Raw genomic sequence first — 24,054 nt, 5'->3', positions numbered from 1 at the left:
CTTTAGTATGTGGGGTATATGTTAGTATATAGTAAAAACTGAATGTATAATTTTGTAATATTTACTTGGAGAAAGCAATATAGTTAAATAGGAAAATGGCTTTATCAAAGACGATTTTTGTTTTGTGATAGAACAGGTGGGAGCAGTGTATCTCCTTTCCTCCTTTTCCTTTAATGATTTCCAGTGCCTGCACATCAGAGTCTCCTGGGGAGTTTTTAAAAACCACTATTCTGGTGCCACCCCCCACCTGCAACTCCTTACCCCCAGGTTATCATTCTACTTTGCGGTCAAGGTTGGGAACCAACAGTATTCATGAGTGAAGGGCTTGGATGAACTCCATTATAACAATTGGTGTATTTTACTCCTTATGAAAATAAAAGCTATCCCATAGGTCAAACCAAATGGCATTTTGTGAAGTATTGTGTTCTTTTAATGCAAAGAAATGTGCCAGAAGTGCCTTGCTCCTATACAGAATATCTCCAGTTAAGTTATAAATCCTTTAATGTAGCATGGTACCTTCATGTTAGATTTCTAGCACAGCTTTTGAAACCCATTTTATGTGAATGATGTTACTTGACACTACATTGGTTATTTTGCATAACCATACTATCCTGTGGTTTTCTTAGGTTTCATGTTCATGTTTAATAAAAATGTAGTTCAGACCCCAGTATATATAATGTAAGTCATTAAAAAACACGTTGTAGTATTTTTCTGAGGTAGGGAATTGTATTTATATGTGGCTTATTTAATGTCTTTGTTTTGAAGTGCTTTTCAGTATTTTTCTTCATTTTGTTTAAACTTTGGTAAGAATTTAGAAGTAAAAAGGGGATTTATGTTGACTTTAATTGGGTGAATAAAATCATTGTTGACCTCTTTATGGATTTGATATTATTTACTTTCAAATGTAAAATTCTGTTTGTATCTTATACTCCCCAGAATGCTAAGTGATATGCTCATTAAATATTTAGCACCTACTACATGTAACTTTGGCCATCAGATTTCTTATTATACTTAAAGAATAAAGGTTAGAAATTTGAAGGCTAATCTTTTTAGGTAATTTATCCTTCTAAAAGAAAACATTTGTTTTAAAAATGGTTTTTTTAGTATAGATTGGTAAAAATGAGGGAAACAAATTAATTCTAGACTGAGTCCCGTTGGTCTGACATGAGAAACCAAAGGTAAAGGATTTCCTGAGACGTCTTCCTTATCTTCTAATGTAACTGGCATTTGGCCTGAAAAGATAACAGAATTCCTTTTAGAAATAAGTACTAGAAAAATAAAAATTAGACGAACGTAACTAGTAATGCTAGTAGCTTGAGCTGAATTTGATCATATCCGTGAAGTTTTATAGATCTGTGACAGATGTGTATTGTAAGTTATGCTTAAATGGACAAAGAACGTGTCATTTAAAAGAACATGCCAACCTTGAAAAATGAAGAAGTCTGTCCCTAATTTCCTTGTTTATAGTTTGGGTTTTTTATACAGGATTTTATAAAGTGAGGAATTGGCTACTTTTTCAGTTAATTAAAGGAGGAGGGTAATGTTGAGGAAAAAAGTAAACATTTCAAAGGAAGCCAGCAGGCAGAATTTGGAATTCGATTGGCACAGAGGTTGAAGATGATTATAATCAGAGTGAGGTTGCCTACTGATCAGGAGGTAGCTAAGTACATTTTGATTGCTCTTTGTAATTTCTGAATTAAAGATTTATTCATCTTGTCCTGGCCCAGTGAATCAGTTGGTTGGAAAGTCTTCCCATACACACACACACACTTGCAGGTTTGATTCCCATTCAGGACACACACCTAGGCTGTGTGTCTGATCCTGGGTTGGGTCTCCTACTGGAGGCAACAGGTCCATATTTCTTTCTCATATTGATGTTTCTCTTTCTCTCCTTCCCTCTTTTTCTCCCCCCCTTCCTTTCTCTAAAATCAGTAAACATGTCTTTGGTTGAGGATTTTTAAAAAAAGATTTATTTCATATCTTTTCATATATTTTTACAGTTTTGCTTACTGTGCAACAGAAATAGCATTACCACCCTGGCTGGCGTAGCTCAGTGGATTAAGCGCGGGCTGCGAACCAAAGTGTCACAGGTTCGATTCCCAGTCAGGGCACATGCCTAGGTTGCAGGCCATGACCCCCAGCAACCGCACATTGATGTTTCTCTCTCTCTCTCTCTCCCTTCCTTCCCTCTCTAAAAAAAAATAAATAAAATCTAAAAAAAAAAAAAAAGAGATAGCATTACCTTTTACATTAGATCAACTGTTAGGTGTGGTTTTAAATGGCATGAACATTCATGTAAAATCAGGATTCACCATTATATTTAGAGACATTCCATTAAAGAATAAAAAGAAGAATGTTGGTTGTCATTTCCAAAATTATATTAGGGATTTCTATATTGAAATAGAAAAACAAATGGAAAATAAAGGGAAGTACCACGATTTTCAAATGTCACAATTATATCAATTTAAAACTCTCAAACTAAAAGTTGTCAAAAACTTTAAATTAGGTTTTATAATTATTTGAGTCTAATTCTCAGGGAATGTTTTGGGTTTAATTGAGAATATGAAAACTAAAAATCTGAAATGACATAAGAATTCTCTTTAGAGAGAATTATAGAAGACACAGATACACTCAGGTCACTTAACATCTTGGTGTGATGATGAGACCAGTAAGGAAAAAGGTAGGGTTTACCTCTGGTTTGGGACCTGGTTTTTACATCAGTAGAAAAGGGCCTGGAGCTTAACATACAGGTGGCCAGTGTAAAAGAACAACAGCTCACCTAAAGATTTTTGTTTTTCCTTAAGTTAATCATTTCTAGTATGAATCCCGAAAGTGTATGCAGAAGTCCCATGCCCTGGAGATGTTAAACTGAAACTCTTAATTATTATTCCCGATGCATTTGTATCAAGGTAAGAGGAGGGAGCTAGAGTGGAAACTTGGTCGCTGGAGGAATGTGGCAGCAGTAGCCAAAGGTATTCTGAGGTTGAGGATGATTATAAGTTCCAGAGCGTGAAATGCCTCTTAGACTTTGTGTTTGGATCCTTTGCCAAAGCTCAGCCAGGCTACCTGCTGCCTAGAAAAGAGGACCAGCCCTGGCTGGTGTAGTTCAGTGGATTGAGTGCTGGCCTGCGAACCAACAGGTTGCTGGTTTGATTCCCAGTCAGGGCACATGACTGGGTTGCAGGCTAGGTCCCCAGCTGGGGGTGTGCAAGAGGCAACCACACATTGATGTTTCTCTCCCTCTCTTTCTCTTTCCCTTCCCCTCTCTCTAAAAATACATAAAATCTTTTTTTAAAAAGAAGTATGATAAAACAACATAATAGACTTTACCAAAATACAAATTATTTAAAAAAAAAAAAAAGGAAAAGGAAAGAGGACCAGATTCTTTGCCCTTACCACTTGCACGAGGTTGATCCTAACAGCATGTTTTCTTCTTTTCTTCAGTTTACCATACACCAATATAAGTTTTGCTGGTTATGCAAAAAAAAAACAAAAAACAAAACAACAACAAAAAACAGAAGACATTGAAATTAATCAGATCTAGATAAAGGGGAGCTTTCTATGCCTTATAAAAGGGCCTAACTGATTACATCAAAAACTTCTGAATTCTGTAGGTCACATAAAAATCAGCCAAAATTGTAAGGCAACAGAGGTCATGTATATTTCTTTATATCCCAATTGACATGAAGTCAGTTTTTTTTTTAAAGACTTAGTGACTGACCAAAGGTCAAAGATACCTCAAATGTTTCTATTGAAGTGATCAGGAATACAGTGATACTAAGGTGGAAACAATATGGAGCAGGATCAATTTTGATGGGAGAAGAGAGTTTGGTTTTTAAACTGGGGGATTGAGATACCTTAGACATACATGGCTAAGCTGTAGTTATGGGCCGTCTGCTCCTGAGTAAAACTTCCGAGTTTGCAGCCATGCAGGCAGCTGAATAGACTAGATGAAGACTCTGTTAAGAAGTAGAGATATTAGCACACACATCTTCAGTAGGCTAACCTCCTATAAAAATCAAGGCCTTTGAGAAGCTGAGTGATTTCTTATCAGTAGTCAATATTGAAAGTATTTAAATGATGGAAAGTGCAAGGTGATTAACTGAATAAAATAATGTAATTGCTGTATAACATGGTATTGACTGCAGAGCTTTCTCAGAATTTGGTATAGCATCAGGAATGTAAAGGGACTGACTTCCAGCCAAGATGGAGACGTATGCAGATACACTTTGCCTCCTCGCATAACTGAAAGAAGGATGACAACAAATTTAAAAACAAAAATCAACCAGAACAGCCACAAATTTGAAATGTATGGAAGTTGGACAACCAAGGAGTTACAGAACATTCATCCAGACCAGTAGGAGGGGCGGGTGGAGAAGACATGCAGCAAGGCCGTGGCTGGCACACTGGGCGATTCCACATTTGTGTGCGTACAAACCGGGAGGAACAACTAGGAAGCGAGACAGATGGTGCAACCCAGGGTTCCAGTGCTTCAAAACCTCTGGCTGTAAGAATCTGTTGGGGTTGTGGTGGCCGGAGAAACTCCTAGCCTCACAGGAGAGTTTGTTGGAGCAACCCACAGGGTTCTAGAACATACACAAACCCACCCACCAGGGAATCAGCACCAGAAAGCCCAATTTGCTTGTGGGTAGCAGCAGAGGAAGTGACCAAAAGCCAGCAGAGAGCCGAGCAAGTGGCATTGTTCCCTCTCTGACCCCTCTGCCACAACACAGAGATGTGGGTTGCCCAACCCTGGTGAATACCTAAGGCTCTGCCTTTTACTATGTGACAGGTATGCTGAGACAAAGAAATATGGCCCAAATGAAAGAATAGATCAAAGCTCCAGAAAAAGTACCTAACAAATGCAGAGTTCAAAACACTGGTAATCAGGATGCTGACAGAAATGGTTGAGTATGGTTGCAAAATAGAGGAAAAAGTAAAGGCTATGCAAAGTGAAATAAAGAAATATATACAGGGAACCAACAGTGAGGGGAAGGAAACTGGGTCTCAAAGGAACAGTTTGGAGCAGAAGGAAGAAATAAATATTCAACCAGAACAGAATGAAGAAACAAGAATTCAGAAAACTGAGGAGAGGCTTAGAAACATCTGGCACAACTTTAAATTTTCCAACATCTGAATCATAGGGGTACCAGAAAGACAGGAGGAAGACCAAGAAATTGAAAACTTATTTGAAAAAATAATGAGAACTTCCCCAACCTGGGGAAGGGTATAGACTTCTAGGAAGTACAGGAAGTTCAGAGTCCCAAAGAAGTTGGACCCAAGGAGGAACACACCAAGGCACATCATAATTATACCACCTAAGATTAAAGATAAGGAGAGAATCTTAACAGCAGGGAGAGAAAAGGAGACAGTTACCTACAAATGAGTTTCCTGATTTCTGAAAAGAAACTTTGCAGGCAAGAAGGGGCAGGAAAGTAGTATTCAAAGTTATGCAAAGCAAGGACCTACATCCAAGATTACTTTATCCAGCAAAGCTAAAATTTAGAATGGAAGGGCAGATAAAGTGCTTCCCAGATAAGGTCAAGTTAAAGGAGTTCATTATCACCAAGTCCTTGTTATATGAAATGTTAAAGGGACTTATGTAAGAAAAAGATGATGATGAAAAATATCAAAAGTAAAATGACAACAAACTCACAACTAGCAACTGAACCAAAAACAACCTAAGCAAACAACTAGAACAGGAACAGAATCACAGAAATGGAGATCACACAGAGGGTTATCAGTGGAGAAGGGGAGGGAGAGAATGGAGGAAAAGGTACAGGAAGTAAGAAACATAAATGGTAGGTACAAAATAGACAGGGGGAGGTTAAGAATAGTATGAGAAATGGAAAAGCCAAAGAACTTATATGTATGACCCATGGGCATGAACTAAAGGGGGGAGAATGCTTTTAGAGGGGTGCAGGCGAGAGGGAAATAAAGGGGAAAACATGGAACAATTGTAATATCAATCAATAAAATATACTTTTAAAAAATGTAAAGAGAGTATGTAAGTGGAGTGGGGTTTTTTAACCAAATGACTTATTAATAAACTTTAAACAAGATGTTCAGATAACCCAGGTCAACCCAAATGCAACCGCAATCTCTCATTTTAACCACCTTCTTTCTCATTTGGTACCTTTATTATTCCAGTTACCATATCCTCTTGGGTATTACATTTCTTCATGGTTCTCTCCGTTCTGTGGTTAGATTGCATACAATGGCGTACACACAAAGTAGGTATTATAGATTTTTAATTGAATTGAACATTTCTGCTCTTAAAAATAGCATCTGTAAGACTTGGGCTATGGGGGAAATGTCATTACTGCTTTTGATTTCTCCACTTTGCCTAGTTATGTATTTGGTTTCTGCAGACAGTGAGCAATTTCTCTGTTAATAGTGCTGGATGTAACAATACAGCATGTTGGAACCTTGTTTCAATATCTAAATCATTTAACCTATCAAGTCTATTTTTATTTTACCTATTGTTAAAATGGAGCTGTTCTTCCAAACAAGTAATGAAGTTGTTTATCACGTCTTAGTATTGTAGTGCTTTTTAAATAACTTTAAAAAATCCCTACCTGAGGATATGTTTGATTATGGAGAGAGAGGGAGAGCAAGGGAGGGAGAAGGAGAGGAGAAGGAAAGGAGGAGAGGAGAGGAGAGGAGAGGAGGGGAGGGGAGGGGAGGGGAGGGGAGGGGGAATATCAATGTGAGAAAAACATTGATTGGTTGCCTCCTAAACACACCCAGACCCGGGCTGGAACCACAACCTTTTGGTGTACCAGAAGGTTCCAAACAACTGACCCGCCTGGCCAGGGGTTTAGTGCTTTTCCTTATAAATTTAGGAAGATGGGAATGTTAATATAAAGCAGAAAGTTCTGTCTTTTTGGAGCTGTGGGAAAACAGTAGTCAAACAATATATCGGATTTTTTTTTTTGCCACTCTTACAGGATTTAAACCTAAAATATTTTCAGAAACCATTCTGTTTTCCAAAAACATATCAGACATAAAGAGCAGTTGACAGTAGCAGTTAGTGTTATTTTAGTGCCTTTTTCCTCTGTTTTATAGATTTTAAAAATAGTGGTATTTTAACCATTTTTTGAAATTAATTTCTACCTTATACAAAATAACATGACAGGTCAGTTGTTTCAATCACCTTTGACATTTCAGTCTGTATTTATCAAATGGACTCAGAAGTCCTGTATTTTGCAGCTGGCTGAGTAAAAACAAAAGAATGGCACTTTTCCTTTTTACCTTCCGTGGTCTCTGGGGATGTACTTTGGCTCAGCGTTGCCAGGCACCTGCCATTTGCCTCTTCCTCTTTTAATTGAATGGCAGGCTCGTACTGCAGGATTGCATCCAAATCACAGAAGAATTTCACAGTTTTAGAGCTGTCTCCAGAGTTGTGAGCATATTTAACTGTTCTATATGTGTATTTGAGATTTTTGTACTTTGCCAGGCATTGCTTTCAATCTCTGTATACTCCTAGAGCTTGCAGCCTCTCAGCAATGTAAATAAGTATTCCTTTATTTCTCAGTGTTCCATGAAGTTTTCTTCATATATTTTTTCCTGCCCAGACACTTAGCAAGCAAAGCTTTAACCTCTTCAGTCCAGTGCTTTCCTGTTCCACTCTCCATGTTGAAAGTGACCTGGAAATGATTCACTATTTCTAGCCAAGGTTTTGTTACCTAGGAAACCAGACAGCTCATTTTCAATAAGCTCTCAATGGCTGGAAGGATCTAGTTTAACTGGTACAAGCAGCCTGAGGGGAGTAAGGAGAAATTGCCAAATAAGCAGGCTGTGTGATTAAAGAAAACTGGACCTAAATGATCCCTGACCTTATTCATTCCAGCTTTTAAGGGAAAAAATTGCCCTGGAGACAAAAGGGAAAGAAAACCATTTTTAAAATAAGATTTATCTTCTTACATAATTTAGTCTGGTTTACTAAATGATTGTTGATTTTTTAAATTGGTCTGGAAATGGTTTGGTAAAGGTTCTTCTTTCTGCCCTAAGGTTTATCGCTAAGGTTAATTTTTTTTCCTCTGATATGAATCTCTCAGTCAGTCTTTTATTATCATTAACTCAAAGACCACATCATTTCACTAAGTAAATCCTGAGTCATAAATAATTCAGTCTGTTAGGGTGTGTAATATTTTCAGCATAGTATTTAATGCATCGATAATTTAGTAAAATCATTTCAATAATTTTTTAGATTTTTTACTTTGCAAGTACATTTAATGTTGTAGTTTTTCTTCTACTGAAATGCCTAAACAATTATAATATGTAATTTTGAAAGAGATTCTTTTTACAAATAAATCAAAGTATTATTAATGTATATGTACATATATGGTAGAGATTTACTTTATTTCTCTGTTGATATATATTCTTTGGAACACAATTTTATTAATAGACATCTAATACTTATAGCTCTTGTTGAGAACCATTAAAAACTGCTGAACAATTAGATCCTTTACTTTATCATTTGAGTTTGTACTCCACAGTGGTACACACCCTCTGAACCTTACCATGTGTCACTCTACCTCTGGGCTAGCTTTTGGTTTTCTTGACTGTGTCATCACCTGAAATTACTAACGCAGGAAATGAGATACAGATTGCCTGATCAGCTTAAGGTTTTTAAATGCAGCATTTTTTTTCTGATAGCAAAAGTGTCGTTTGTTGGAGAAAATTTGGAAAGTGCAAGAAAGCAAAATCAAAATAAGTTTTGCTTATAATTCCAGTACTACAAGTAAGCATTTTAACTGCTATTTTATTTGGAGATTTTCATGTATAGCCATGTACTTATCTACATATTCAACTTCATTTAGAGGTCACCCACTATGCAGTGAGAAGCACAAATTCTGGGGGTCAGATTATCTGTTCTAATCCTGGTTGTTCCACTTCTGTGTGATCTTGGACAAGTTATTTGACTTCTGTTTCTTTAGTGTCCTCATCTGTAAAATGGGAATGGTAATCAGAGTAACTACTTCATAGGATTATTGTGAAAGCCTATAACTGAAATCATTCATGTAAATGTTAAGGCAGTGCCTGGCATATTAGAAGTCAGACAATATCATCTGCTACTGCAAATTATTGTCATGAGTAGAATACTCAATGGTAGTATTAAATACTAGTAGTATTAAATACTACTATTAAGTACTAGTAGTATTTAATGTGTTGTCAGACTGAACTTATCAATTCTTTTGAGAAAAGAATGTTTCCTAAAGTTGATTAACTCAATGGGGTAAGTTTAAGTTGATATTTTCTTATATTTGCAGGGGCCAGGAGAGTGCTGGTATTGTCACCAGTGATGGGAATTCAGTACCAACATACAGAACACACAAGGTATATTTGAATATAAAAAAAGTTGATTATAAAGGTAACAATAGCCAGATGTTAACTAATATATGAGGGTGGGAGAAGGAAATCTGAATAAATAATTTGCACATAAAAGTTAATCTTTGTATCAACCATTTCTATTTGTCAAATTAGGGTGCATTTCTTTCCCAGTGATTGTTTGCTAGACTGATGCAAGCAGGTCATATATTTAAATACTTTAACATGCTTTGAATTTTTAAAATGCAAATAACTTAGTTTATGGTATTTGACAAATTTTGTGCTTAATACACCAGCCCTTCAAATTCAACATTGTGAATGTATTAAATGCCGCTGAATGGTTTTCTTTGCAATGGTTAGTTTGTTATGTGAATTTCACCTCAATTTTTAAAAAATGCTTTACAGTTCTTACAATTAAGTCCTTTTTTAAAATTAGCATTCTGAAGCACAGAGAAATTAAGTGAACTGCTCTGTCTAATTTGTGAGTGCCTGAGCAGAGGCTCATTAAAGCCTTTACTCACTAGCCACTAGTTTGTTTTTTCTAAGATGAGTTTTTACTTTGACTTTGCAAGGGAATGGGTCTCATAAATCATGTCTTTACTGAAGACAATTTGAAGAAATTATATACTTCAAATCTTGGGATTGGACACACGAGGTATGCTACGACAGGAAACTGTGAATTAGAAAACTGTCAGCCCTTTGTTGTTGAAACACTTCACGGGAAAATAGCTGTGGCACACAATGGTGAATTGGTCAATGCTGCTCGATTAAGGAAAAAGGTAAGTTTCTTTAAAACATTTTTTTAAAAAAAGATTTATTTTTGGACAGAGGAGAAGGGAGGGAGACAGAGAGGGAAACATCAACTTGTGGTTGCCTGACGTGCACACCCTGCCCCCACTGCCCCCCTCGCCCCCCCTCCCCGCACTGGGAACCCAGCCCACAACCCAGATTTGGAAAAAGTTGATTTATGGTTGCTATTAGAAGCACAAAGTCAGGGTTTATAGTTTATGGACTCTTAACTATCACCTTAGCTTTGCCCGTGTGTTAAAAGCATAAGAAGAAAATGAAATGTAAACTTGCAGATTATAAATATAAGAAGAAGTGATATGGAAACAATTACAGGACACAGCCTGAGAAAGGGGCAGAGCGAGTTACATTCTGTTTTGTTCATATCATGGGTTTTGGAGCTTTGTGTTTTATTTATTTATTTTTAAGATTTTGTTTATTTTTAGAGAGGAGAAGGGAGGATGAAAGAGAGGGAGGGAAACATTAATATGTGGTTTCCTCTCGTGTACTCCCCACTGGTGACCTGGCCACAACCCAGGTACCTGCCCTAGACTGGGGATCGAACTGCCGACCCTTTGGTTCGCAGGCCGGCACTCAGTCCACTAAGCCACACCAGCCAGGGCTGGAGCTTTTTGTTTTTATTGTGACTATCTTTTCGCCTATCATTTCATTCCCTCTCCCCTTTTTAAACTACCTGGTATTTTTATATTCCTGGTAGCTTCTTACTCATCCATTATTGCCATTCATTAATACATGCCAAGTTTCTTCAGTTCATTAGGGCCCAATAATCTTCATTTGGTAACCTCAGATAAAAACCTCAGGCAGTATTTAATAACAGGTAACACAGACATGCACATTCTCTCTGCCACCTCCACCCCCTAACCCCCGCCATTATCTCTTTAGCATTCCAGAGCCAGGTATTTCATACTGGATTAATAGTTAAAGAATTTGATGGTGAATTGATGAGTGAAAAAGATTTAGAAGCCACGTTTCTGTACAACTTGTCCTTCTATTTTCAATTCCAGCTTAAGTTATTTCCCAAAGCTCTGTCCTTCCTGCCCTCTTCTTAGGCTCTGGCATTCTAAATAACAATAATATGTAGGGGGTTTTTGTCCCCAAATTAAATTTTTTTTAAATTGAGATAGAAGAATATAAAAATGAAATAAAATTAATTTTAAAACTCACCACTTGCAGATAACCACTACAAGTTCAGTTCAATTGCTAGACATAACACCCAGGTGCTGGACTTCATCTGTACACATTCAGCTGCCCCCTGAAAATGTTCTGTGGTGTCTGTTTAACCTCAGCCTCTGCGTGACAGTGGCGATGCCCGTGTCCTGGTCAGACTTTCTCAGAACCTGCTCATCATCACAGAGTGTACTCAACCAAATTTTATTACATCTTTTATATGTTATTGTTCAATACACTTGATTCCTTTCTTCCCCTCTATCAGTAGTTAGTAACCAGTGAGCCAACAAACCCGGCTTGCGAGCCCCCCTCTAGAGTGCCAGTCTCAGGGGACTGTGTCCTCTTTGTCAGCGATGTCACGGGCTGAGGAAGCGAGAGCCACATTCCCAATCCTTGTGCCTTCTCAGCCCTTCTCTCCCCCTTCGCAGCTCTACATTCCTTCATACTTGGCTCTCAAAAGCTTTCCTGTACACTTCCTGAAGCACTTTCTTTCCTGCCAGAGAGCCTTCAGAGACTAACTCCCGTAGCTGTTCTATTATCATATGCACATGCCATTAACAGAAGGCAGGATTTCCATAACGTATCATCCACACAATGCCTTATCTTATCCCATTACGGTGGGCTACTGGGTGAGGAGTGCAGTGCAGCTCTAATGGTTACACTTTTCTGTCTTCTAACTAGCTTCTGCGCCATGGTATTGGTCTGTCAACAAGTTCTGACAGTGAGATGATCACCCAGTTACTGGCATATACCCCTCCGCAGGAACGGGATGATACTCCAGACTGGGTAGCAAGGTAAACGTAGTAAATTTAAGCTTGCAGCTCTGATAATGAAAGCTTTGCCTAGCATGTGTTTATAAATGAAAGTATTCATTCAATTATTTAATTAATTCTAGGATTAAAAACTTAATGAAGGAAGCACCCACAGCATATTCCCTACTTATTATGCACAGAGATGTTATTTATGCAGTACGAGATCCCTATGGAAATCGCCCTCTATGCATTGGTCGTCTTATTCCTGTATCTGATATAAATAAAGGTAATGAACTTCAGAAGGAATATAATTTCCTAATGCTTTTCTAGTTCCTGGTTCTGTTGGCACACCCTGAAATTGTTATGTATATTGGAAGCATATGACTGAGAAGGGGCTGGGTGAAAAAGAAAAAAATGCTACTTATTTTTAAAGTACATTTCCTTGAGTATTTCAGACAATGAGCCACTTTTAATATATTTAACATTCTTATTTTTTTGTATCTAAGTTGTCTATTCATATCCTTTGTCTAGCTTTTTCATTTGTGAAGTATGATTTCAGTGATTTTTCTTACTGATTTATCAGATGTCTTGTTTGAACCATGAAATGCTTGAAGGAATCTTGGGATCATTAATTTTTACCTTTGGATCAAGGCAAATGAGGATCCATGTGCTCTTAAAGTCATGGAAATGGATATGCTATGGATTTTTAAAAATTATGTATCTATTTGGTATTTAATTGTCTTGAAATATGTAGCCTCTTTTAAAATTTCTTGAATCCATTAACTGAATTGTCTTGTGATTTACAGAGAAAAAATCTTTAGAAACGGAAGGATGGGTGGTGTCTTCAGAATCTTGTAGCTTTTTATCTATTGGTGCAAGGTAAGTTTTCTTATTTAGTATATTAGGTTTTCCCACACCAACAAAAATCTGTAAAAGCCTTTACATAAAAGTTTCTTTTGATGTCTCCTAGAAGACATATTTATAAATGCAGGGTTTTCTATACATGGTGCTCAGCATTTACACTGGCTTTAAAGTTCCAGTAGTATCTTCTAATTCTGAAACTGGCATTTTGCTTTCAAAATGCCATGAGACATTTTAGAAGGGAAGAATTCTCCTCAACAAGGAATATCTACGATAAAAAAAAAATTTAAGCCAGCATAAAAATGTTCTCTAGCCTTTATTCTTTGAAAAATCAATAAAAGTTAGGGCCTTTTCTGTCCCACCCCCCTCATGTACAAAGAGGTTTTGTTTTTGTTTTTGGTTTTTAGTTAGAATTTAGGGGTAACAGATTTACAGAAATTATTGCTAGAGGAGTATTATTTATTTTGTAAAGCTATCTCTAGACTTTATATTAAATTGAACCATCTTTCCTTTATAAGGGAAGGGACTCTGTGTATACTTTATAATAAATGTTATTATCAGCCTTGAGCTTATTTAAAGTCTTTTTTAACACTGTTTCCTAAGATATTACCGTGAAGTCTTACCTGGAGAAATTGTGGAAATATCTAGACATAAAGTCCAAAGTCTTGCTGTCATACCAAGGTCTGGAGGAAACCCAATGGCTTTCTGTATCTTTGAGTATGTTTATTTTGCAAGACCAGATAGTATATTTGAAGGTGAGTAAAATGCCTTTATTAATATGAATCTGTTATCTCATTACACAAAGGCATCCTTTGGCCCTTTGAAGGCACATTGTGGATACGACACTGGGTCTCCAAGTCATAAGATCACAATTTTTACCTTTTATGTGACTCTTGGGTGTTGTTTTCCCTTAAGGAGTAAGTATTATGGTTTTCAATATATGTATTGAGGTCACTTTTTCAAAAATAGTGAATTTCTAAGTTTATGTATTTATACTTTAGTGCTTTTATATGTCTTTTTGTACTTAATCTGTAGAGTTCTAATAAGGTAGTTTCTTAGAATAGTGATATTATTCTATGTTATATTATACTACATAAAAATGATCAATTTCCTTTTCAAACATTACAGACCAAATGGTTTACACAGTGAGGTACCGGTGTGGGCAGCAGCTGGCAATCGAAGCCCCTGTGGATGCGGATTTGGTTAGCACTGTGCCAGAATCGGCTACACCCGCTGCTCTTGGTTATGCTGGAAAGGTATTTTCTCTTAACGCTCAGTGAGTTGTTCTTGTAGCAGTGGAATTGGGATTCCTTGTGTATAGAGAGAAACTCAGTTTTTTGTAAGTAAAAAGAAAATGTTGGTTCCTTTACAAGAGTTATTTACTTTCCAGCCTTTTCATTCCATGGTACTGTTTTAGGGGAGCCCGCAGAAAGGTTCACCTGAAGACTCGGAGAATGATCTTCATTTTAAAAAAGTTACATCATGAGCCCTGGCTGGCGTAGCTCAGTGGATTCAGCATGGGCTGAGAACCAAAGGGTCGTAGTTCAATTCCCAGTCAGGGCACATGCCTGGGTTGTGGGACAGGTCCCCAGTGGGGGGGTATGTGAAAGGCAACTACACATTGTAGTTCCTTTCCCTCTCTTTCTCCTTCCCTTACCCTCTCTCTAAAAATAAATAAATAAAATCTTAAAAAAAGATAACATCATGAATATATATAGACATTACTGAACATTCACTATGTTGAAAAGTTTGGCTTACTAATTTTTAAAAGAAATAATGTGTGCCAATTTTAGAGAAGTATAGGCTTGAGATGGATAAATCACCTCATAGACTGCATTTCCTTAGTCTCCTGGTTTTAAATAGGTTGCTTTTTCTGACAGTAATTTATTCTTTGTCATGTCTTTACATGCTTAGTGTTCTCTTCCATTACAGAGAAATAATATTTAAGAGAGAAGCAGTACAAACTCTAGCAAAGTGAATTGGTTTTCCCACCAAGTATATTATTTGCAGTGATTTTTCTTTTTGCCTTTTCCCCCTACAGTTTAAATAATGAAGGAAAATTGTAATTGCATAACAGAGAGTGCAGAATAACAACACTTTAAATTTTTACAGACATACTGAAAATGACCTAGAGAAAATAGGAACCTAAAGTTCTCTGTATATTGCTGCTCATTGTCCTTTTATTTATTCTCTGTCAGTGCGGGCTCCCGTATGTGGAGGTGCTGTGTAAAAACCGGTATGTAGGAAGAACCTTCATTCAGCCAAACATGAGATTAAGACAGCTTGGTGTTGCAAAAAAATTCGGAGTATTGTCAGACAACTTTAAAGGCAAAAGAATTGTTCTTATAGATGATTCAATTGTGAGAGGCAATACCATCTCACCTATCATCAAGTTGCTCAAAGAATCTGGTGCAAAAGAGGTAAGTAGTATTAAAACATATCCCAAAGCACCAATAATTAATAATATGGTACTGGCATAAAAATTGCAACTCAGGACAGTGAATGAAAATGCATAGTTCAATATAATAAACTGACATTTTTCAAGTTAAGTGTGTTTAAAAATAACTGCAACAATGTGAAAAACATGTAATAACCACTTTTAAACTATATACTAAATTAATTCTTAATAGATTACAAAGCTCAGTAGAAAAGCTTAAAGTTCTTTAAGCTTTTGGTTGCACTGTTGGTTGGAATACAGACTGAAATCAATGTGCAAAGCAGTATAGAGTTACCTAAAAATTCAAAATAGAACTGTCTTATGACCTAGAAATTCCATTTCTGGGAATTTATCCAAAGAAACTCAAAATACTGATTCAAAGGAATATATGCACCCTATGTTCATTGCAGTTTTATTTACATTAGCCAAGATTTAGAAGCAAGACAAGTGTCTGTCAGTACATGAGATTTAAAAAAGCTGTGGTACTTGGGTATAAAAAGAAGGAAATCTTACCCTTTGCAACAGTATGGATGGACCTGGAGAGCATTATGCTAAATGAAATAAGCCAGTCAGAGAAAGACACGTATTGTAACAAAATGAAATGACAAGCAAAAGAAACACAGACTTACAGATAGAGAGCAGTCTGGCAGCTGTCTCGGGTGTATTAGTGAGGAGGGTGGAGGAGTTGAGCAAAGAGGAAAACAACTCATAGACACAGACAACAGTGTGATGATTAAAGTAGGGAGGAGGGGTTGGGGGTGGTGGAAGAGGGTATGTGGGAATAAACCGTGATGGACAGAGATTTGGGGGAGTGAACACACAGTGCAGTGTACAGATGATGTGTTGTAAAATTGTGCATCTAAAACCTGTATGATTTTGTTAACCAGTACGACTCCAATAATTTCAAGAAAATGGAAGAGAAAAAAAAAAGAAAAGCTTAAAGTTTTAAAAAATTAACTTAAAGACTAACTAAAGCTACAAAACAGTACTTTAAGTTTTTAGAGTATTAATTACTTTCTTTGAAGACGTAGAACTAATCCCACTGTAATAAATTTGACACACTAGGTTATATTTTTAAATTGCAAAGCTTATTCTAAGTAAATATTTCAGTAATTCAAATTACAGAAGTGAGATATCATTTACAATTAATAGTTGGATGGATTTAAAAGTCAAATCTAGTGTAGGAGAAAGTGATATGGAAAGCAGTATGACTATATTTAGAAAGCTTCAAAGATAATTATGATTCTTCATCCTTTTTTATGACTGATTATAATCTGGAATTCTATGAAAACTAATGTAATAAAAACAAAGAGGTATAAAGCAAATTCAACATCTATTACAGTAATAAGAAAAAATAGACAAAGACAAAAGAAGGAGAAATGGCTTATATATCTACCAGTAGGAAATATAAACTGATACATCAGTATGATGAAATCTAATGCAACAATTAAAAAGACTTCATAATGAAGACTTCATAACTTGGGAAGATCTTTGTTGTTGTAGCAATGATAAAAATTTAATGTGGACATTGATTGCAGCCATGTAAATACACCTGATAAAAAGCTGACAATAACACAAAATAATAGACAAAAACAGCTTTTTAAAATAGGAAGGATTTTTGTTATATCCTGATAATTGGTTGTTATTCTTTTTAAAAAGGTAAAATAACAGGTGGGCAAAGGGAACATTTAAGTGTTACAAGAGAAAATGGAGATGGTCCTAGAAAAATAAAGTTGTCACGTGATGAAAAATCGGAGAACAGAAGAAATGTCCTCGTTAACAGGTGACAGAAGGAAACAGTGGGCAGCTCTGTAACAGGAGTCCTTCTTTATGAGTGGCTGACATTTTTAAGTTGTTGTCCCAGACACTTTGGAATCTAGAGCAGGGCTATTCAAGTAGGATTCGTTGGTAATGAATGAATTCTGAAAGTAGTTTTGACTGAACGTTGGAGTCCTGTATGTACGCCAAATGATTTTTCAGGATTCCTTTTCGTCTATCATTCAACAACAGAAATTTTGTAGTTTGCTTTATTTCCCATTATGTTGTTATTAAATATTCTGTAAAAATGATTTTATGTTACATTTTTCAGTGACAGCATTTTGTATAATTATTTTAACAATGAGTGTGTAAAATGATTTCTTTCCAAGGTACATATTCGAGTAGCTTCACCACCAATTAGATATCCATGCTTCATGGGAATAAACATACCAACAAAAGAAGAGCTTATTGCCAATAAACCAGAATTTGAGCAGCTTGCTGAGTATCTTGGTGGGTATTAAAGTTTCTGTAAACTTTGTTTTCAATCTTTACACTTTTTAAATAAAAAAGTGTCAAGTTTTAGTTAAAAGTAGATGCTGTCTATGTTGAGCAGATATTGAACATTATTCTGAATCTCGAGGGTGCCTGGTGTACATACACACCGCAGTGGGGTGCTGTGTTGGCGAGCTAGATCAAGGTGAGATCAGAGAAAAAGGAAGAAAGGCCATTCAGGCAGAGGAACCCGCATGCATATATATCAGTTAAAGTCTCCCAAAAGTCAGATCCTAAGAAAAACAAAAATGACTTCACCAGAAATCATTCTAGTATAGAATGATTCTAGTATAATAATTTGGATGTGGACACAAATAAAGTGAAGAGCTTATGTCAGCTTATCTTTAATAATGAGGTCAGAAGACTTGGAGAGCTAGGTTATCCTGCATAAGACATGTGCCTTTTAAACTCAGGTGAAGTATAAACTATTCCAATGGCACATAGATGTTCAGCCAGTGTTTCTTTTAATTGGTTATGCTTATGCCGTGCCAGTTAAAATATTTTGAACATCACCCAATTGATACATTGTGAGCACTCACCCTTCTAGGAACGTATCTGTATTATTGTAATAACATATCTGTATTATCACCAAACTCTACAGTGAGGCAGTGTTTCCCTTATCTTAGAGATAAAAAAGTAGACCTATGAAAAGAACCCAGATTTTCTTGACTTTAAAATCTACTTTCTTAATCATGAAAATTATTCCTGAAGCCTTACGAATCTGTTCTAGATTTGAAGCATTCACTGCTTTTTAAATCATCTCTTAAATTCCAATTTAAAATTTAAAAAAATAAAGGCCTCAAGTTTCATTGATTTCTCCCATACACACTTATTTTTTTAAATTTTTAGTTTTTTATTTATGTATTTTTAAGAGAAGTAAAGGAGAAATTTTTAAATTGGCTTAAGTTTTTCTTTGTAAGTATTCTCTTTTTAACTTTTATTTTTTATTTTTATTTTTAACTCCTTATTTTATTTTTTTGGAATGAGACCTACAGTCTTATCTTTACAATTTGGAGGGAGAAAAAGAACCATTGATTTGGTGTTCGTTATTTATACCTTCATTGATTGAGTCACCTTATGTGCCCTGACCAGGGATCGAATCTGCAACCTTGGTTTATCAACCTTGGTGTATTGGTTCAATGCTCTAACTAACTGAGCTACCCAGCCAGGGCCAGTCTTCCATTCCAAAAGAAGTCTCACGTCCTTTTTCTTTTTCTCTCTTTTCTCCTACAGGAGCAAACAGTGTCGTATATCTGTCAGTAGAAGGACTGGTTTCATCTGTACAAGAAGGGATAACATTTAAAAAACAGAAAGTGAAAAAGCAAGATATTAGGATTCAGGAAAATGGGAATGGTGTAGAATGCTTTGAAAAGAATGGTCATTGTACAGCTTGTCTCACTGGAAAATACCCTGTGGAATTGGATTGGTAGCTTGTAGCAGTAGATACGATGTTTCAAGATATGAAGTTGGTCAAGGAGTTAGAATGGTTACATCTTATCCATTAGTGTTACCCAGTTGGTCAATGTAAATGACACATGATTATGTTCACCTTTGTAAGTTTTGACATCTTTTTTTCCCTGAAAAGGGTACCAAAGTGCTTTGCTCTCTTTAATAATCCTAAATATTTTGGTGTTATCTAGGAACTTGGATTATCTTCTCAGTTTTATTTTAGTAGTTTAGTACTTTGAGGCTATCCATTATGAGATCATCAACAGTAATATAAAGGTTGGGTTATCTAAAAATTTTCAATTTTAGACAGGATTGCCACATACTATATACCTTACCACAAATTCTTATAGAATTTTGTGGAATGTTTCTTAGGTGTTATTGAAATTCAGTTATGGAATATTTTCATAATTGAACCTTGCTAGTTTCATATAATACAACAATATTGGCATTTTTTTTTTTTACACAGGCAACAGCTAGCTATTTTCACCTGGTCAGAAAAGGCAGGTGGTAAGTGGCACTTGCCAGGTCCGTGATTTAAAGAGTTTGCAAGCAGTTAGAATGAGATGATGTGACACAAACAAGACACGTTAAGTATAACATTTCATGCAAATTTTGAATCTGTTTTACCCCAAATGTGTCAAATCTGTAGAGTTCTGATTGTAAGCATGACTTTGGCATTCTTGTCTAACTTTAGACAAATCTTTTTTTAATGCCTTTTTGTGCCTCACTTTTCCCCCACGTGTTTAATGGGCTATTTACCATTTCTCTCTCTCTTTTTTTTTTTTTTAATTTCAATCATTGTTCAAGTACAGTTTTCTCCCCCCTACTCCTGTTCCAGCCCCTCCACCCAACCCTCCCCCCTTCCCCCCATTACCCCCCCACCCCTAGTTTTTGTCCATGTGTCCTCCAAATTTGTTCCTGTAATCCCTACCCATTCCCCCCTGAAATTCTCTCTTCTCTCCCCTCTGGCCACTGTGAGACTATCGCCTATTTCAGTGTCTTTGGTTATATTTTGCTAGTTTTTTGTTTTGTTTTGTTTTGTTGTTTAGATTCCTGTTAAAGGTGATATCATGTGGTATTTGTCTTTCACTGCCTGGCTTGTTTCACTTAGCATAATGCTTTCCAGCTCCATCCATGCTGTTGCAAAGGGTATGAGCTCCTCCTTTCTTTCTGCTGCATAGAATTCCATTGTGTAAATGTACCATAGTTTTTTGATCCATTCATTTACTGATGGGCATCTAGGTTGCTTCCAGCACCTAGCTATTGTAAATTGTGCTGCTATGAACATCGGGGTGCAAAGGTTCTTTTGTATTGGTGTTTTAGTGTTCTTAGGATAGAGTCCCAGCAATGGAATTGCTGGGTCAAAAGGCAGATCCATTTTTAGTTTTCTGAGGAAGTTCCAAACTGCTTTCCATAATGGTTGTACCAGTCTGCAGTCCCACCAACAGTGCACTAGGGACCCCGTTTCTCCACATCCTCTCCAACACTTGTTGTTTGTTGCTTTGTTTATGATATTTACCATTTCTAAATTAAATAATAGGAATTTGAATATGTCACACTTTTGGTGGTTAGAGCCGTCATGTCACACCTGTGTGTTTTAAGATAGTGTGTGGTTATATTACCGTTTGTAATGTTGGCTATTAGTCTGCCATTGAGATTTCATTATGACGAAGGGATAAACAGTTTAGCAGTGTTTCGCCCACCTGCCTTTGAGATGCCCTAACAATGATTATAAAAATATGTCTGTGGAAAGTTTTCCTGCATTTGACTAGGACGTGTGAATCATACTACTTAGTGTCCTGATAGTAAAAAGCCCAGTGAACAACCCAATACACTTGAAGTAAAAAATAAAATTTTAAATTCTAGAAATCCTTTAATTTTTACTTGATCATTTGCAAGCATGAGGTTTGTCCAGAAAAAGTCCAGCCATTAATATGAGAACAGTTTGTGTGGCATCGATCTAAACCGGAGCCAGAGAATGGGCTGGAATGCACATGCATGAACAACAGTGACCTCACTGTTCGAGTCAGTGGGGGTGGTAGATGCCCTTGAGTGAGCATGTGTACTGTGTGGCTGTGTGTTCAAAATGACTGAGCAAGTAGGGCAAAATCTACATCAGATTTTGCGTTAAGCTTGAACACTTCTCCGCAGAAACTATTTGGATGATTCAGAAGGTCTTTGGGGCCAATGCAATGAATGCAGCGCAAATAAATGTGTGGCACAAATGCTTCAAAGATTGTCAAGAATCTTTTGAATGTGATCCACGTTCTGGAAGGCCTGCAACAAGCAGAACATCTGTGAATGTTGAACGTGTACGGACCACAATCAATAAGGTGCTGACTTTGAAGACAACTGAGGCTTCGTTGTGCTCTGTACAATGTTTCTTGTAAACTGTATCTTCCTCCGTAAATGTCTGTTACCATGTGGCTGGCTAACTTCTGGACAGGCCTCATATACCTACATGTATATACACATGCATATCATTGCAGTTAAATGATCAAGTTCGAAATACTGTAGGGACCAATTTTATTTAAAGGTCAAGGAGACAACTACTTTTTTGGAATTATCGTACCCATCTAATTTCAGACATCAACTTACCACTTTTTTCTGCTTAGTTTTATTGAGACTAATGGATTTGAATTTTTGAAGCTTTTTTCTTGTACTATCTAAAGATTTAAAATTTGACAGCTTTCCCCCATTTACTGTTTTTGTAAGATCTTTAAAACATAAAAGTGTTTCTGTGTTACTGTTACCATAATTTGATGTATATAGTTTCTAAATCCATTTGCAAATTTAGTATTTATTAATAACTGAACTCTTTTGTCTTCATTTGGCATGTAGTCTCACATGTTGTATTATGGTAGGCCAAGATAAAACCCTGACAGCCCTTTAAGCCCAAGCGCATCCAGGCGGCAGTCAGTCGGGTAACCTTGTGGCAGTGACACAAGCAAACTGGCAATTAAATAAAGCCCTGGGACACTTGAGTATATATAGCCTCTTGTCTCAAGTGTATTTCTCACAGTGGTCTGAAGGAGGCAAGACTTATGGGTCAGTTTTGAACAGCCTTACTTACATTTGATTTTTAAAAACAGGAGACTCAGGGAGAGTACTAAACCAAAATTGCTTATTTGACTTTTGTGTTTTCCATAGTTTTTATTTTGTTTTATTGAAATGCTTTTATAATGGAATATGATACTGTGACAGTTTGGTAATTCTTCAAATTTTTCCATTGTGGCCTTTTATTTCACAAGTTTCTGAAGTCTGAATTACAATTTTTTTAACCAACTTAATCTAAAAGGATTAACTGCTTTAAATTTATACAAGTAGAATATTGTAAACCAGAGAAGATGAAAAGTGTGTTTTCACAGGATCTATATTGTTGTAAATGAAACTAAGCCTACTTTTTTGTGACTTCATTGTGATGTGCTGGTGACAAATATATGTAATTAAGTATGTTTAAATGTGTGTGTGTGTGTTTATTTTTTTTTAAAGTGACTTAGTGAATTATGGTAAGCAGTGCTGTGACAGTCCTGTCACATCCAGGCTCCACACTTGACACCAGCTAGTCAGATCTTATTTCTCTGATCTAGGCCCTTAATAACTGGGCCATCTCTTAGGGAACACTGCTGGCTGAGTAGGAGGGACAAAGAAAGGAAAGCACTATGATCGTGGTGAGTTCTGCGGAAACATGAACGGGAACAGGGAGAGTGTCACAGAAGAGGCTAATGTTTGCAAAGTGTATGTGTGTTGGGGGAGCATTTTTTAAATCAAGTTAGGTAAATGAATAAACTGTGGCATATCCCACAATGGAATATCATTCAGTCCTAAAAAGAAATGTGGTATCAGCCATGAAAAGACTTGGAGGAAACTTAAATGCATGTTACTGAGTCAAAGAAGCCAAGGTGAGAAGGCTGCACACTGTATGATTCCAACTATATGATATTCTGGAAAAGGCGAAACTATGGAAGCAATAAAAAGACCAATGATTGTCAGGAGCTAGGGGACACAGAAGGATGAATAGATGGAGCACAGAATATTTAGGGCAGTGAAACTACTACAGTTGACCCTTGAGCAACTGGAGTTTGAACTCTACTCAGACACAGTTATTTTTTCAATGAAGACAGTAAAAGTATTATGATTTTCTTAACTTTTTCTCTCTAGCTTACTTTAAGAATACAGCACATATAACATACAAAATATATGTTAATAAACATTGGTGAGGCTTCTGGTCAACAGTAGGCTATTAGTAAAGTTTTGGGGGAGTCCAAAGTTAATGCAGATTTTTGACTGAGGGGTGGTGCCCCTACACTTAATGTTATTCAAGGATCAATTGTCAATATACATTTATCCAAGCCTACAGAATTTGTAACACCAAGAGTGAACCCTAATGTAAACTATAGCCTTTGGGTGATACTAGTGCATCCACTTTTAAATACTTTTCTGTTTTAATCTGTCTGCTTTAAATAGTTAACTTGTATTATTTCTTAGTATACCAATTTTAGACATCTTTCTCCTGCCCTAGAATTTAGCAAAATCTACTTTAACAGGTAGGCTTAAACCATTCCATCATTTTAATGTTGTTGCCACAGAAAATCTTGCTCTAGAAGGGGTGTTCAACCCACGGCCCAGGATGGCTATGAACACAGCCCAACACAAAATCATAAAACATTAAAACATTATGAGATATTTTTATGATTATATGTCACAGTGTATTTAATGTGTGGCCCAGAAATGCCAAAAGTGGACAGCCCTGCTAGACCGTCACTTGAATCTCTAATGACTTTTTCCTTTGTATTTCAAATACAGGCATACCTCAGAGATATTGAAGGTTTGGTTCCAGACCACCAACTAAAGCGAGTATCACAATAAAGTGAATCATATTTTTTTTTTTTTGCTGGTGGAGGGTCTTGCCTTCAATTTGCAAAAACAAAAACAAAA

General features: G+C 36.5%; 1 protein-coding gene across 2 annotated transcripts in view; it reads left to right on the top strand.

Moving 5' to 3' along the window:
* Positions 1-19,878, top strand: part of PPAT (phosphoribosyl pyrophosphate amidotransferase) — a 35,620-nt gene extending 15,742 nt beyond the window's left edge. The window contains exons 2-11 of one of the 2 annotated variants that reach the window (XM_028506148.2): positions 9,276-9,342; positions 9,906-10,112; positions 11,989-12,101; positions 12,203-12,345; positions 12,866-12,938; positions 13,524-13,675; positions 14,049-14,176; positions 15,119-15,340; positions 17,505-17,625; positions 18,901-19,878. In XM_028506148.2, the coding sequence (XP_028361949.1) occupies positions 9,276-9,342; positions 9,906-10,112; positions 11,989-12,101; positions 12,203-12,345; positions 12,866-12,938; positions 13,524-13,675; positions 14,049-14,176; positions 15,119-15,340; positions 17,505-17,625; positions 18,901-19,097 (1,423 nt within the window). In that variant the 3' untranslated portion in view covers positions 19,098-19,878. Of the gene's footprint in view, positions 1-9,275; positions 9,343-9,905; positions 10,113-11,988; positions 12,102-12,202; positions 12,346-12,860; positions 12,939-13,523; positions 13,676-14,048; positions 14,177-15,118; positions 15,341-17,504; positions 17,626-18,900 lie in introns of both variants that reach the window. The other variant, XM_036020904.1, reaches the window with a different exon arrangement.
* Positions 19,879-24,054: the final 4,176 nt, after the last annotated feature.

Source organism: Phyllostomus discolor, chromosome 1 (assembly GCF_004126475.2).
Source record: "Phyllostomus discolor isolate MPI-MPIP mPhyDis1 chromosome 1, mPhyDis1.pri.v3, whole genome shotgun sequence".
NCBI lineage: Eukaryota > Metazoa > Chordata > Mammalia > Chiroptera > Phyllostomidae > Phyllostomus > Phyllostomus discolor.
The sequence above is the reverse complement of the archived record's forward strand: the minus strand, read 5'-3'. Positions and strand labels throughout refer to the sequence as shown.